The following is a 13,847-nucleotide window of genomic DNA, read 5'->3' on the forward strand; positions in this document are numbered from 1 at the left end:
CAATATTATGTCACAACTTGAGTTTTCATTTTGACTTCTGCTGTCATTTGTTTAAGAGAATGTATGTACAGTTCAAGTAGAGACAAGACACTTTCTGCAGTGACCCGGTATCTATTTATTTATTTTCAAGCGTGTGACTGAGATGGAGAACCTGTGCAGAAGCACTCCTAGAAATCATAAATTAAGCAAGTTAGGCAAATTAAGCATGTGACCATTATAAACCCCCTACTACTCATTAAGTATGGGTGAACCAATGGCATTTCGTTTTTTTGCGGAGAAACAGTTTGTGGATATATTAGTATCACAGATTGCCTATCTTTTACAAAAATGTGTGAAACAAAACAGACATAACAAAACCCACAAACAGCGTAGCTGACCCTGGTAAAGTCATGCAGAATATTGTAATGAGGCATTAACCTTTGCCAACATTGTTACTGCACATGTCTGATTTAGAAATATCTTTTATTTGAAGTGGAATGGAATAAAATAGCCAAAGGCAGCTACCGCCAATTGAATAAAGAGACGCGAGATAAAGGAAGGAATCAACGCGAGATTATTTAGGCCCTTCTGCTTCTCAGTGCGTCATCATTCAGCGTCCGAAAGTCAGCGGGATTTTAGGATCAATTCAAACTACTGTAATAGATATACAATCTCCTATATTATACACCATTTAATAACTGTTTACCATCTGAAATGATTGATATGATTGCGAAGGAGGACCCGATTATTAGCGAGGAAGAGGCTGCCCAGTACGATCGACAGATCCGGCTATGGGGACTAGATGCACAAAAGAGGTACCGATGGCAATGCTAACAATGAATAACATGGAGCCTCCAATCGGATCCTAGCGGTTTTAAAAAATATCCACAACTATTAATTCAAGGTTTTAAACATGTTTATGATTTAAGAAATACAACAATAAAATCGAGGTTCAGCGTATTCAACCTGGTCTTCATACATGTAATCTATTTCCTTAATTTCATTTTTTTTCCTATGCACATCTTATTTTATGTGCCTCGTTGTTTACTTGGTTACACGCAATAATCTCCACGTTTTGATCTTGTTAACGTGTTTTGCTACTAAATCAGTCAGTATTGGGATACTCAAGTTTGCTGTGTGTTTTTACTCCAGACTGCGGGGGTCTCGAGTGCTACTGGTGGGGTTAGGTGGTCTTGGGGCGGAAGTGGCCAAGAATCTGATTCTGGCTGGAGTGAAGGGACTCACGATGCTGGATCATGAAAAGGTATATACACACAGATGGTCACATTCATTACACTATTTACTGTTTTACTTACGACATTAAAAAAATTATGGAGGAAGGAAAAAATGAATGTACACAGTGTATACTGATGCATGTTGATGGGCAAAAATAAATAAAAATTAAAAAAAACGGACACATTACATTACGAATATAGTCAACTCTGGGTCCAAACGTAACCAACACACCACACATTCAAGAGGGTCAAGATGACCCTCGAGCCCCCCTATCAGTCTGCGGAGAACACTCTGCCACAGCTGGATGGCGAGGACACAATTATCACACAGAAAGACAACACAACCTGGAGGCTCAAGGACAAGAGAACCCTCGATAACCCACACAAAGTCTACCACACACACCTGGCTAGGAAAGAACTATAAGTTTCACATGCACCGGATCATGGTGTGCTCTTCTGAAGCAGAACCTCCACGGAGGCGAAGCTCCGGACGACGTCAGCGCTGTTAGGGGACGCAGAATATTCGATCTCTCACGCTTTATGAATCAGTATTACCTTTGCTACTTTACTCAATAAATCCGAGGCCCTCGTGCTGACAGACTTTATTACCTCTCCGTCTCATTTTATCTGGTCAAGTAACTAGACACTGTTTTTCCCAACAATGTCCTTCAAGAAAGAAAGTGTAAAGGTTAGACATCTTGCTCTAAAATGGGCTGCAGACATTAGGGATCAAACCAAGTTCCTTTCAGGTGGGAGTCAAAACGCCCTACACCATCCTTCTCTCAATTATATATTTGATATGGACAAACTCACAAAATAATTCCCAGAGTGGTTAGAAATTCTGTGAATTCTGGTATGATCACTTTATAAGATAATTCCGAAATGATCTGACAGTGCCGATTTCCCCCATCCCTATCTCCTCCCAGGTGTCCCAGGAGTCGTGCAGGGCCCAGTTCCTGGTTCCTGTGACGGCCCAGGGTGAGAACCGAGCCCAGGCGTCTCTGGAGCGAGCTCAGTACCTCAATCCAATGGTGGAGGTCCGAGCCCAGGCAGAGAAGGCCGAAGACCAGCCTGATGACTTCTTCCTACAGTTTGATGCGGTCAGTTTATCCACCTTGCTGGGATCCTACCTGTTGTTCCATTGGGGGGGGGGGGGGGGGGGCACTGTCTACTCCACATTGTGAACATCCCAATCAACCAAGTTTAGAATGGTGGGGTTGTAAATGGTGCGGTAACCATATGCATATTTTGGTTGCTAGGGAGAGCTAGCTTATCAAATGTGTGGCTGTAGACAGTATCTCCTGTATCTCAGAATACTAGAGATACCAGTATTTCTGGTAATTCAGGATACAGCCATCTAACAGGCTTTTGAAAACCTCCATATACAGTAAATCTTTGCAATATGTAATATGACCACTAGGGGATGCCCTTATCACACTGTTTATTCTGTGTTGCTTGCTTGAATGCCCTGTGAACAATCTAGTTGGAAAATAATCACTGTACTTGTTTTGTGTTAATACATTGTTGATGTTGTTCATACATTGCTTATGCAACAGCATAGATTTTTTTTATTTCACTTCTGAGATTAGTAAAGTACTATTTTGTTATATTGGCCTCATCACTACATTCATTCAAAAATATATGAATGTCATTTATATTTGTCTTCATAATTGCTTTTCCCATTTCAATTTGTTTAGCACTATTGTATTATTTCGACGTGTGGTCTTCGCACCCATATCAGGTCACAACTTTATAAGAACCTAACATCCACATATTACTATTTTATTTTATTTTTTTACTTTATATGGGAAGCTAACAAAGGATAAGCAGAGAAAGACGAGTATCGGAAAACAGGCAGCCTGGCTGTCTGGCTGTGACTAGTCCAGCGTCTGGCTCGGGAACACATGAAAGCAGCGCTAGCTTGTGTTTGAAATCTGTTGAAAGGGTTGCAACACCCGAGTTTCTTCCACGCTACTCTGGCTGGCCTGCACCGACGACATCCTATCCCTCAGGCCTGGAGGGGGGTCCGAGAGAGGGAGGGAGACAAGGAAGGTCGGAGGAGGCAGCGAGAAATTAGAGATTTATTTAATTGATTATTGAAGGTGCGTGTGCGTGTGCGTGTGCGTGTGCGTGCATGCGTGCGTGCGCCCATGGCACAGCAGGACAAGGAAGAGGATCAAAGAAGCTTTTGGAGTCTGCTAAAAAAAAAAGTATTTTTATAGAAGTATCCCAATTATGTGCAGCAGATAAACAGAGGCCATCTGGGTGGTCTGTGTTATACAGGACGCTAGGTTGCCATGCTAGCCATCTGGGTACTTACAATTCCAAGTCATTCATGAACCCTTTTAAAAGCTGTTAAATTGCTGCATACTAGCACACACAATGTGTGATATGATGAGGAACATTGGTGCCATATTGTATACTTGGATAGTCTGCATACTCTGACCCAGGTGGCAAAGTTCACACACTTTGTCAGCTTTCTCTCGGGTTACTCTCTGATATCATAAAACACATTGTGTGTGTGTGTGTGTGGTTTCCTGATTCCTCTTAAACACAGTTGACCTCAGCGCACAAAAAAACATATTTGATGTTACCAGTGGGTTTGGTTGATTGGATAGATCCGGAGCCAATCAGGGAGGAGATTGGATTAGATTGACCCCCAATGTCTACAGTCCACCTGCTGGCCCCCCCCGGTCCTCATTCACATTCATTCAACAACAAAAAATAAAGAAAGGAAGGAAGAAGAAGGAAACGGCTTGGATGGAAAGTGCTTAATGTGAAGTGTAGTGCAGCCATGGTTAGGGATGGGGATTGTTAATATTTATTGATATCGATACCTTTATTGATACTCCTTATCGATCCGAGTCTTTATCGATACCACTATCGATACTTTTCTATTATTTGGTGGAAAGACGATTGCTTTTATTGCTTAACAAGTGAGCATAACAAAAACGTTTATAGCCTTCATGTTTTTAGTGATTAGGAAAATATTTAGGAAATAAATAATTGTATTTTAAATGAAATGTCATTTTTAATAAATATTGGCATCAGTAGTTTAAGTATATAGTCTAAAATGATTAGAGAACTATAGAACTATATTACTCAAGTTTCTCGCCAAAAACTCAATTTCCCTTTTCTTTACGTTACACTTGAACGCATCATGATAACCTAATGGTCGTTTTACTGAGCTAACCTGAACACATCATCACGCAGCACGTCTGAAACTTTATTTACTTTTCAAGCTAACTAGCTTGTATGCAGCCGATTACAACACGGATTTCACAATTGGATTACTATTATATATTAGTATATATATTATATACTACTATATATATACTATAGATTGATTAGATTTAAGTGCCGTGACGCGACTCGAGGGACACACAATTACGTTACAGGACCTACGGGAAAAAAAAACAACGACGAGACTCGATAGTGGTATCGATAAGCCTAAACGTTATTGATTTTCGGGTTTTGAAAAAAGTGGAACCGGGTCCTTGATAGAACCGGGTTTCGATCCCCATCCCTAGCCATGGTGGGCGGGGTCTAACCTCATCTCTAGATGATGCAAGTCAAAGTTGACGTGGGCACGGCCCTAGCACAGGGTTCACACATGGCCATATCGATGAGGTTTGTTGACTGTAGGTGGGGTCAGCCTGACCGGCCGAGTACATCTTTATCAAAGGACACACAACTGTTGGGGCGGTCTCTGCCTCGGTTGGATAAGACACAGCCAGCGCCCTTACCAGGCACCCTTGTTGACAATGGAAAAGTTGGCGTTGTCTCCGCATTCGTGATCATCTGTGCCTAGCCGCCCCACCCTCTGGTGCACTACCGACCTAGCCAGCCCGGCACCTTGGGTAAACAAGTTGTTCTCGGTTGTGGTTCTTTAGTTTTAGTCTCTCGCTGTAGGAAAGGGATCTCTAATCACATAGTGATCACTTTAATAATAATCACATTCTTAATGCCTGTGGTTGACCATAATTGTATATATTTGTTGTTGCTCTCTTCTAGGTTCATTGTTATCAAGGTAAATGATTATCTAACGTTAATTATCAAACCTTAACGGTGGGGTTGGACGGGTTTGTCAGATGACAGGGGTGTATGGTGGATCATATGATGGCTTATTGTTCATCTTAAGGAGTTATCAGTAGCACCATCGGGTTGTGTCATTACCAGGAAGTCATAGGCCCTTGTGTCAGTCCAGGCCCCTAGACCCAACTCTGTCCGCTATCGAAACAATCTGAGTTCCTTGTGGGTCTCTTCTAGACCCCTGGCTAGCTCTCCAAATTAAGAAGTTTGTTCAAACAAAAGGGTCCAAGTTTCCAAGTGCTTTTCTTCCAAAAAGAGCAGAGTTAATACTTTGCTCAACACTTTATTCCTGGGCTCATGCAACATACCCAAAACAACAACCAGAGTCCTTCTGTGGTTACACTACTTCTCTGCTCATTCCTCCATTATTCTTCCATGCTTCAGGTCCCATACTTGTCCCTATGATTCTTCTAATGATTAATGTTGTTCAATTCATCACAAAACACAGTATATAAAGCACAAAACAACGGCGGGGCTCCCGGTTACCTCCAATAATTACCTTTTTATTTAACAAAAATGTGTAACCATGTAATTCCTATTGGGTTACCGTTATTCAAATCAAGCCGCCTGCACCCTCTCTAGGCTGAAGGTTTGTCTGGGTGTAATATCTGGGCAAGATCAACCTGTTGCTCTGAGGGGGTTCACTTAATCTACTTAAAGTGGGGGTCAGAGACAGGGATCTGTGGTTGGGCCATTTGATAACGCCAACCACTCAGTTCCTCCAATGATCAATTGCCTGAAGAACAAAAAGGGGGTTAGAGACAGAGGTCTGGCAGGGAGGAGGATGAGAACAGGATGAAGGTGAATTCATGTAAATAGTTTGAGAAACTCATAGTGGAGGGATGAGAGGCCGGTGTCTAGCAGGGAGGGGGATTTAATCAACTGAAAGTGGGGGTCAGAGAAAGGGATCCGGCGGGGTGGGGGGGGGTGACCACAGCATGAGGCCCAACGATATCCAACTGTCTAACACATAATCCAATCCTCCCCCCGTCCCTGTAGGTGTGTCTGACGTGTTGTTCTCGGGACCTGATGGTGCGCGTGGACCAGCTCTGCTCCAAACACAACATCAAGGTGTTCTGCGGGAACGTGTACGGTTACTATGGTTACATGTTCTCTGACCTCGGACCGGACTACAACTACGTCGAGTGAGTCCATCTGCTTCAAGTGTGTGTGTGTGTTATGCATTGCTCTCAGAGTAATATCAATGGATAAAGGAATGTAGGAAAGATCCATGTGAAGTTTGTAAACAATGACACAGTCTCTGTCAAAGACAGTGATTAATCACGCATGCTCTGTTGCCAAAAGTATGTTTTTCAAGTTTTCAGTTCGAGTTCCACAACTCTTAACAACTTGATTTCCTTCCTCCACCAACTGTATCCATCTGTAGGGAGAAGCCCAAAATGGTAAAGCCCTCCGGGGACTCCAACGACGGACCCAAAGCCAAGAAAGCCAAGGTGGACCCCAACGAGACCACAATGGTCAAAAAGGTAGGGGGGGGGGGGGTACTTTATACAGCACTTCACAAGCATATGCACAAACATTTACATATTTACATATCATGCAATTACATTCCAACTGTACAATGCAGTATTCTTTTATTCTTCCTGACAAATTTTGTCCTCGTCTTTCCTTTCCTGCCTTTTGACCAATCAGACGGCCAGCTTCTGCTCCCTGAAGGAGGCGCTGGAGGTGGATTGGACAACGGAGAAGGCCAAGGCGGGTTTAAAGCGCACGCCTGTGGACTACTTCCTCCTCCACGGTATGACAATGCCCACACACGGAAAACATGGCTGCTCTAGTGGCACTAGAGCAGCCATGTTTTGCAAATAGCTTTTATCTATACGGCATCATTATATGACTCCACTAGTGTGGTTACACACAGAAACCCACGGCACGATTATGGAGTAACCGCAATGGAACAGATTTTAATTCTGTATTCTTATTCCTCCCACTGAGGTTGAACCTGTGAATCTCTGTCACCTGAAGTACGATGTATGACCAATAAGACTAAAATAAAAGCCCCAGACTATTCCCTGCCTGGCGTCGCGAGGAGTTCAAAGATCACGTGTTTCCGGACCACAAAGGTCAAAGGTGTTTGAGGAAGTCACTTTTTGAGGAAAATATTTCAGCATTAAGATCAGCATCACAATGACGTGCATCTGAAAGCTATTCAAATAAAATGGGTAAATAAATGGGTAGGAGATCAGCTCCACCTCTGTCTACCACACAGCCGTCTGCAGAGGGCTCTGGTTTATTTTGGGACTAATAACAGACCGTGACTGCTCCTCTTCCGGTTTCAGGGTTTATTTTCGGTCAGGTGACCTTTTTTGAGGCGGTGGGTGTGGTTGCTGTTGTTGTTGCTGTTGTTGTGGTGGTGGTGGCTCCACCTGGTCCTGCAGCCGCACGCACGTCGGAGGGTGACCTTTCGGACCAGCTGATTGGACCCCAGCCATCCAGGAAGTGACACGTTGCCCTCCCCCGTGTCATGGCACAGCTGGTGACAGTTGTGAAAGTGGTCTTTCCGAAGACAATATCATGGAGGGAATTGTGGGTACAAGGACATTTGAAATGCTTTCAGCTGGGGAAGGGAGGGGAGCTATCTCTTTAGTGAGATGAGAATAAATACAAAGTATTCCCACTTAACTAGTTAAATAGAAGGTTATGTAACTTTGGTATTTTTATTATTAGGATACACTTTTCTATTAATAGAGGTGTCTTTGCGGCGTCGAGGAAGCGCTACTTCCTGGCAACACAACTGCTTCCTGTCTCATGACCAAAGCCGCAGAACAAAGCGGTGTGAGATGGAGGGCAAGGAACACAGGGCTGTTTTTGTCTTTTTCGGTTCTTTTTTTACCCTCGCGGCTAGGTCAAAACAATTTGCATAATCGGTCCTGTGGGGTTTGTAAGCTGAAGAAGCGACACACAGAGTGGGTTGTTGTTTTTCGTTTTGCACACCCATTGAATGCTTTATGTTTTATGTCCTTCATTCGCAGATATCATCTTGAAATGGTGGATGAGAATAGACAGGCGCTGTGCGTGTTTTTCCCTTCCACGTTTGTATGCATCTTCTGAATGCGGTGCTTAGCCGGTTGGCTCTGTCGGCTTCTTCCTTTACCCGCCAGACCAAACACAGAGATGCTCAGATACCGCTGCTTGTTCCATCCACCTACTGTTGTGTTTCAAATCAGACCTCTGTGCCAGTCTGTGACTCTCTATGACAGGGTTAGGGAGATTCACTGATAGCAGGTCATAATGTGGAAATAATGTTGGCACGCCGTGTGCCTCTACGCGTGGTGGAAATGACCGTGGGAGGATCTTTTTTTTTTTTTTTTTTCTCATGTGGCTTTTGTTAATAACGCCCCGAAACAGGAAACAAGGGGTGTGTGTGGGGTAGACGAGGGGGGTAGACGAGGTAGTCCGTACCAATACAGACTAACCTGCATGTAACTTAATTTGTCCCAATAATGGAAAAGCAAAGTTTACACAACATGGGAACCCATTTTAATTCAATTAAAACTTTCACCCTTTGACTCCCTCTCTCGTTCTTTTCTGCGGAACCGCAGTTCTGCTGAAGTTCCGCACGGACAAAGGTCGCGACCCGGCCCCGCAGTCCTCGGCGGAGGACAGCCAGCTGCTGCGGCAGATCCGAGACGACGTGCTGGAGTCCATGGGGCTGAACAGCGAGCTGCTCAATGACGACTTTGTCAGGTACGACTTTGCCCCCTCCCCCCCACCGGGCTCCCTGCAGACCTCCTGAGAGCAGAGTCATTCAGGTCAATCATTGAACGAGTAACCCGTCGAGCGCTAAAAGTCCAGTCTCAAATCTGAGCGGCTGATGTCACGTACGCCCCGGTGTCGTACGTTGTTTGGCGTGTGACATTAGTTGACACAATTTCAGCCATTCAGAAAGCACGATAAGTGTCAATAATAGTCTTTTCTTATATTAAGAAGGGTGGGTCGAATGCAAAGGTTAGATTTGTTATGGTCCATTCCATTATTGTCGTCAATCCAGACATTTTTTAATGAATAATTTTGTTTGTGGGCCAAGCTGTAAGGCGTGGATTTAATAACGGCTAGCCTGAGGAAATCAATCCTAACACTTTAATCTGCTTTTCATGGCCAACATATGTCTGGCTGGGCCTCTAAAGTTCCACCAATCAAGTTGATCTAATGAAACACTTGCGTGTGTTCTTGGTACAGCTACTGTTTCTCTGAGATGGCCCCTGTCTGTGCCGTGGTGGGCGGAGTCCTGGGACAGGAAGTTGTCAAGGTAAGACCCAAATAAGGCACATGACAAGAGACTCAATCACACTCATTCTCAATGAAGTCTTGTGCGGCACCACAGATTATCTGAAGCGTAAATCCCATTGGATCTTGTGCTAAATTACACTCACATAACTCTGTTTAAGCAGTAGTAATTAAAGCACTTGTTGAAGCTGTTTTAACTAAGTGTGATCTGATATTCCCAGCATCAGTCCCAGAAGCAGAACATTACTGTTAGGGTTATAAATGCAGGAAGTTTCAATTTTGAACACCAAACTAGATTAGAGATCCCTGTGATGAACTCAGTTCACCTAGAGTGTGTGTGTGTGTGTGTGTGTGTGTGTGTGTGTGTGTGTGTGTGTGTGTGTGTGTGTGTGTGTGTGTGTGTGTGTGTGTGTGTGTGTGTGGCACAAGGCCAACTAGCTGTCTCGCTTGCGATGATGAAACCGACTGCAACTGACGTCTCGCTGGACAGATTGCTACTTGCTCCCTCACACACACACACACCCTTGTAGTACGCGTGCATGTGTGTGATTGCAGACCAGCTTGCTCAGCTTGATCCTGTTGTTAAAGCCACATTGGATAACTGATGTAAGTCTAAAGCCTCCATTGATGCCCGGTCACTGCTCTGGGCAGCGTCTGGTCTGAGATCACAGGCTGTGTGGTCAGACCTGGGGGCCCCGGCTGGCCTGCTGCTGGGCCCCTCGCCGGGGGTCCGAGCACAGCTGCCAACCTCAGAACTGTGGAAGAATTCTACTGAGTTAAAGCGTTTTTATTGATCAGGTCAAATCTAATAGAACTTTGAGGGTATGGCTTAATCTCACTCTACTTCCCTCCCTCCCTCCCTCCCCCCCCAGGCCCTTTCCCAGAGAGACGCCCCGCACAAGAACCTCTTCTTCTTCGATGGTCGCAAAGGCAACGGTGTGGTGGACTACTTCGGCCCCCAGTGATCCTCGCTCACACACTCGGGCCCAGCCCCCCCCCCCCCCCCACCCGTCACGGCGCAGGGAGAGAGACGACACGCACCGTCACGGACGACGACGGCGGCTCTTTCGAGAAGACGAACGTTTTGTAGGACGGTTTATATCCATGTTTGTTCCGTGTTTCCGCGTCTGTTCGCCTCTTTTCCAGACGGTCTGCTCGTAGGACCCGTTTGATCACACATGTACACGTTGTCATTTGTACCTTTTTTCTAATAAAAGCATTTTTTGGAACTCTGTTGTCCTTCGTGTCGATGGTCATTAACGAAATGTCTTGTATTGTTTTCATTTAGTTTCTTAGAACGTATGAGTCCAGTCATGACAGGGAGGAGATGCAGCGAGCTCACTATGGTTGTTGTTGTTGCATCCAAGTGCGCTGCTAAAGACGACACCTGAGTAAAGGACCGGTTGTTATCCTGTCTTGGTTGAATGCTACCTGTCCACTCCAACAGACACCCCTCAGCTCCAACAGGATGTATCAGACACCTCTTCGCCCAACAATGGAAGTTATTGTTGTCGCAGACGGGGAAACTCGACTGCTCTTTGTACCTCACACCCTTGCCGGGTGGCCTGGTTGAACCTGTTTCACCGGTCTCACCACTGTGGTGAGTGAGGAGGGGGGCTCGCCACGGCTGTCTGGGCCTGAACAACATGATGAAGAGGGAGAGATTGTCTGCTGGAGGAGGAGAGCCGGACAGGAGAGCTTGTTAATGTGCCCCAGCGTTATTCGGTAGATTTAAAAAAAGACCCGACAAAAGGATTCAAATCAACCAGATTTGACCCGAGCTGCAAAACAAACATGTTTTTAATGCTTTTCAGAGAGCAGTTAAAATATGGTTCAAGGGAAGTCCACATTGTTCTGCTATGGGATTAGTCTTCCTATTAAATGCTTATGTCTGTCTAATGTGGCAACATTGGCTAACCCTGTTTAACTCATTTTTCTTTTGCCCCCCCCCCCATTTTAAAATAGTGTTAAATTTAGTGTAGATGTGTTTTTATAGGATGTCTTTCCGTTTTTTTCTGTCTCAAAGCCTCACTATGGACAGGTGTTTAAAGTGTGCGTGTTTCGCTGCAAAAGCCAACACAATGCCTCTTGTTGTGTACAGAGTTGTGATGTCCACATAAAAATAAAGACTAGACTAAAGGGAGTGCAGTGGACCAACGCTGCATGCCCAAACGCCTGAGGGAGGAGGCCTTGATGAGGAACACAGGGGAGCTGACCTTCCCGGTGCTGCTGAGGCCAACAGGTGCACAATGGGCGGACAAGGTAACACAAAAACATGGCTGTGTTTTGTCTAACCTAACGGTGAAAACGGTGTGTGGCGGGGGGGGGGGGTTGTTTGGGGACCATGGGCCTCTGCTCTCTTCCTGGGATTAGGAGAGAAGATTAATTAGGGATGCCTGTACCGCTGCCCTAATTAAACCAAAACCATTATCTGCAAAACAAACACACGCACACACACACACAATTTGAAGCTTTCCCTCTCAACACAGCGGTGCCCGAATGGCTGCTCTGTAATCACTCCTCTCCATGGTCTCTCTCCTGCCCTCCTGTTTCTCTCTCTTATCCTCCTGTCACCCTTTCCTTTCCTCGTGTATCCCACTCCTTTCCATCTCTCCCTCGCTCGCCTGACTGTCTCGCTCCTCTCTCTCTCTGATGCTTGCTTTTTCTCATACAGATTATCTCCAATGTGCTCTCTGACTCTCTATCTCTCTCTCTCTCTGATGCTCTCTCTCTTACGCTATCACTCATGCTCTTATCCTTCTCTCTCTCTCTTTCCCCTCTCTCTCTTGGTACTCCGCTCTCTCTCCCTCTTGTTCCCTCACTCGCTCTCCCTATTGGGTCTGTTATTGTTTGTCTGGATTCTTCAATCCACTTATCACAGACCTTTTAGCTATCCCTTCAACCAATCAGGGCCTACTAGGGTGGGCCACTAGGGTGGTTTTTATGATTGGCCCTCCATTCCATGGATCAGTTAAAGAGAATCCCTTGTTGGGTGGGGTGTGGGTGTGTGTACCACCAAGCTCCTTGAAGACCAACCCTCTCGAAATGGCTTTAAGAGCACATTTCAATTCAGTCATGTGAAGTATTTTAAGTTAAAGAACAGGTGCAGAATATTCAGTGTGCAGGAAAAACATGATTTGATTAGATCATGTCAGTTACAGAACTTTTTGTGTGGCTAACCTTTAAAAGGCTTTGCCAGTTCGTAGGTGGTGGTCCATGTTTGTTTCACAGTAACCCAGACCCAGCAGTCCGCATGGGAGACAAGTGTGGCCTTAAGGCAGAACCCATTCATTGGGCAGGTGCATTCATTATTCAAAAGCTCATGTTGTCTGGCTGTCTGCAGCCAAGGTCACGTCAATACAAGCTTCCAGCTCCCTCAATCCACACTATGATAAGTATTGGGCTACTATATTTCTGTCAACACACCAGCCGTCACCCTGTTACTGTGTGTGTGTGTGTGTGTGTGTGTGTGTGTGTGTGTGTGTGTGTGTGTGTGTGTGTGTGTGTGTGTGTGGTCATGTTATCTCCACTTATCAGTTTGAAGTGGTCTTCTCCAAATAAGCCATCTTGTTTAATACACACACACACACACAACAATGTTCACTATGTACACACGCCCACCAACACACACACACACACACACACACACACACACACACACGACAATTTTCACTATGTACACACGCCCGCCAACACACACACACACACACACACACACACACACACACACACACACACACACAAACTAAAGAGGCAGAAATAACAGGATATGTATATCAACGTATCTTTATTATATAAAAAAGTGAAATGAAAATAAGTACAAAATTCATGTAGAAAACTGAAATATACACTGCAATGAAACCATTGGTGCAGAGGTGCAGGCTGACCAGCAAGACTTCTGCCCGTAACCAGGAAGTGCACTGTTCAACAAGGAAGTCAAAGACAGGACCACAGGAAGTTACGTTCCACTACAGGAAATCTACTGGAAATGCTCAGAAGTGCCTTGTCTGTTTTTTTGCCCAGTAAAATACCATGGAAAATTGTCAAACACAACCATTTGAAGTATTTAGAAAAATGTATATGCTGCTGTTGTCTATCAAAACTGCGTGTTTTGGAGTTGCGCAGGACAATACACAACATGAAATGCTTACAGGAGAACAGTGTACTGACAACCAGCATACTAGAACACATAAGGCCCAAAGAGAAAGGACTCAAAAAAGCAGATTTAATGACATTTGGGTCTGGCAGTGACAGTGGTTTTTAGACTAAAAGAAACCAAATGAAAGCTTCCTG

At 44.8% G+C, this 13,847-nt stretch overlaps 1 protein-coding gene across 1 annotated transcript; it reads left to right on the forward strand.

The window, feature by feature from the left end:
• Window positions 1–541: 541 nt before the first annotated feature.
• sae1 (SUMO1 activating enzyme subunit 1) lies at window positions 542–10,783 on the forward strand. The gene is made up of 9 exons (XM_084466715.1): window positions 542–794; window positions 1,132–1,243; window positions 2,141–2,314; window positions 6,306–6,451; window positions 6,694–6,793; window positions 6,960–7,065; window positions 8,870–9,014; window positions 9,507–9,576; window positions 10,427–10,783. Exons 1-9 carry the CDS (start codon window positions 694–696, stop codon window positions 10,517–10,519), a joined length of 1,047 nt encoding a protein of 348 aa, XP_084322841.1. The 5' UTR covers window positions 542–693; the 3' UTR covers window positions 10,520–10,783.
• Window positions 10,784–13,847: the final 3,064 nt, after the last annotated feature.

This window comes from Micromesistius poutassou (genome assembly GCF_964030765.1).
Source record: "Micromesistius poutassou genome assembly, chromosome: 4".
Lineage (NCBI taxonomy): Eukaryota > Metazoa > Chordata > Actinopteri > Gadiformes > Gadidae > Micromesistius > Micromesistius poutassou.

Bases quoted from the DNA above. Each gene is read 5' to 3' on its own strand.
- sae1 (XM_084466715.1), top strand. From the start codon at position 694: ATGATTGATATGATTGCGAAGGAGGACCCGATTATTAGCGAGGAAGAG. The intron at 6,452-6,693 runs GTGAGTCCATCT...ATCCATCTGTAG, and splicing joins CCGGACTACAACTACGTCGA to GGAGAAGCCCAAAATGGTAA. The intron at 9,015-9,506 runs GTACGACTTTGC...TTCTTGGTACAG, and splicing joins CTCAATGACGACTTTGTCAG to CTACTGTTTCTCTGAGATGG.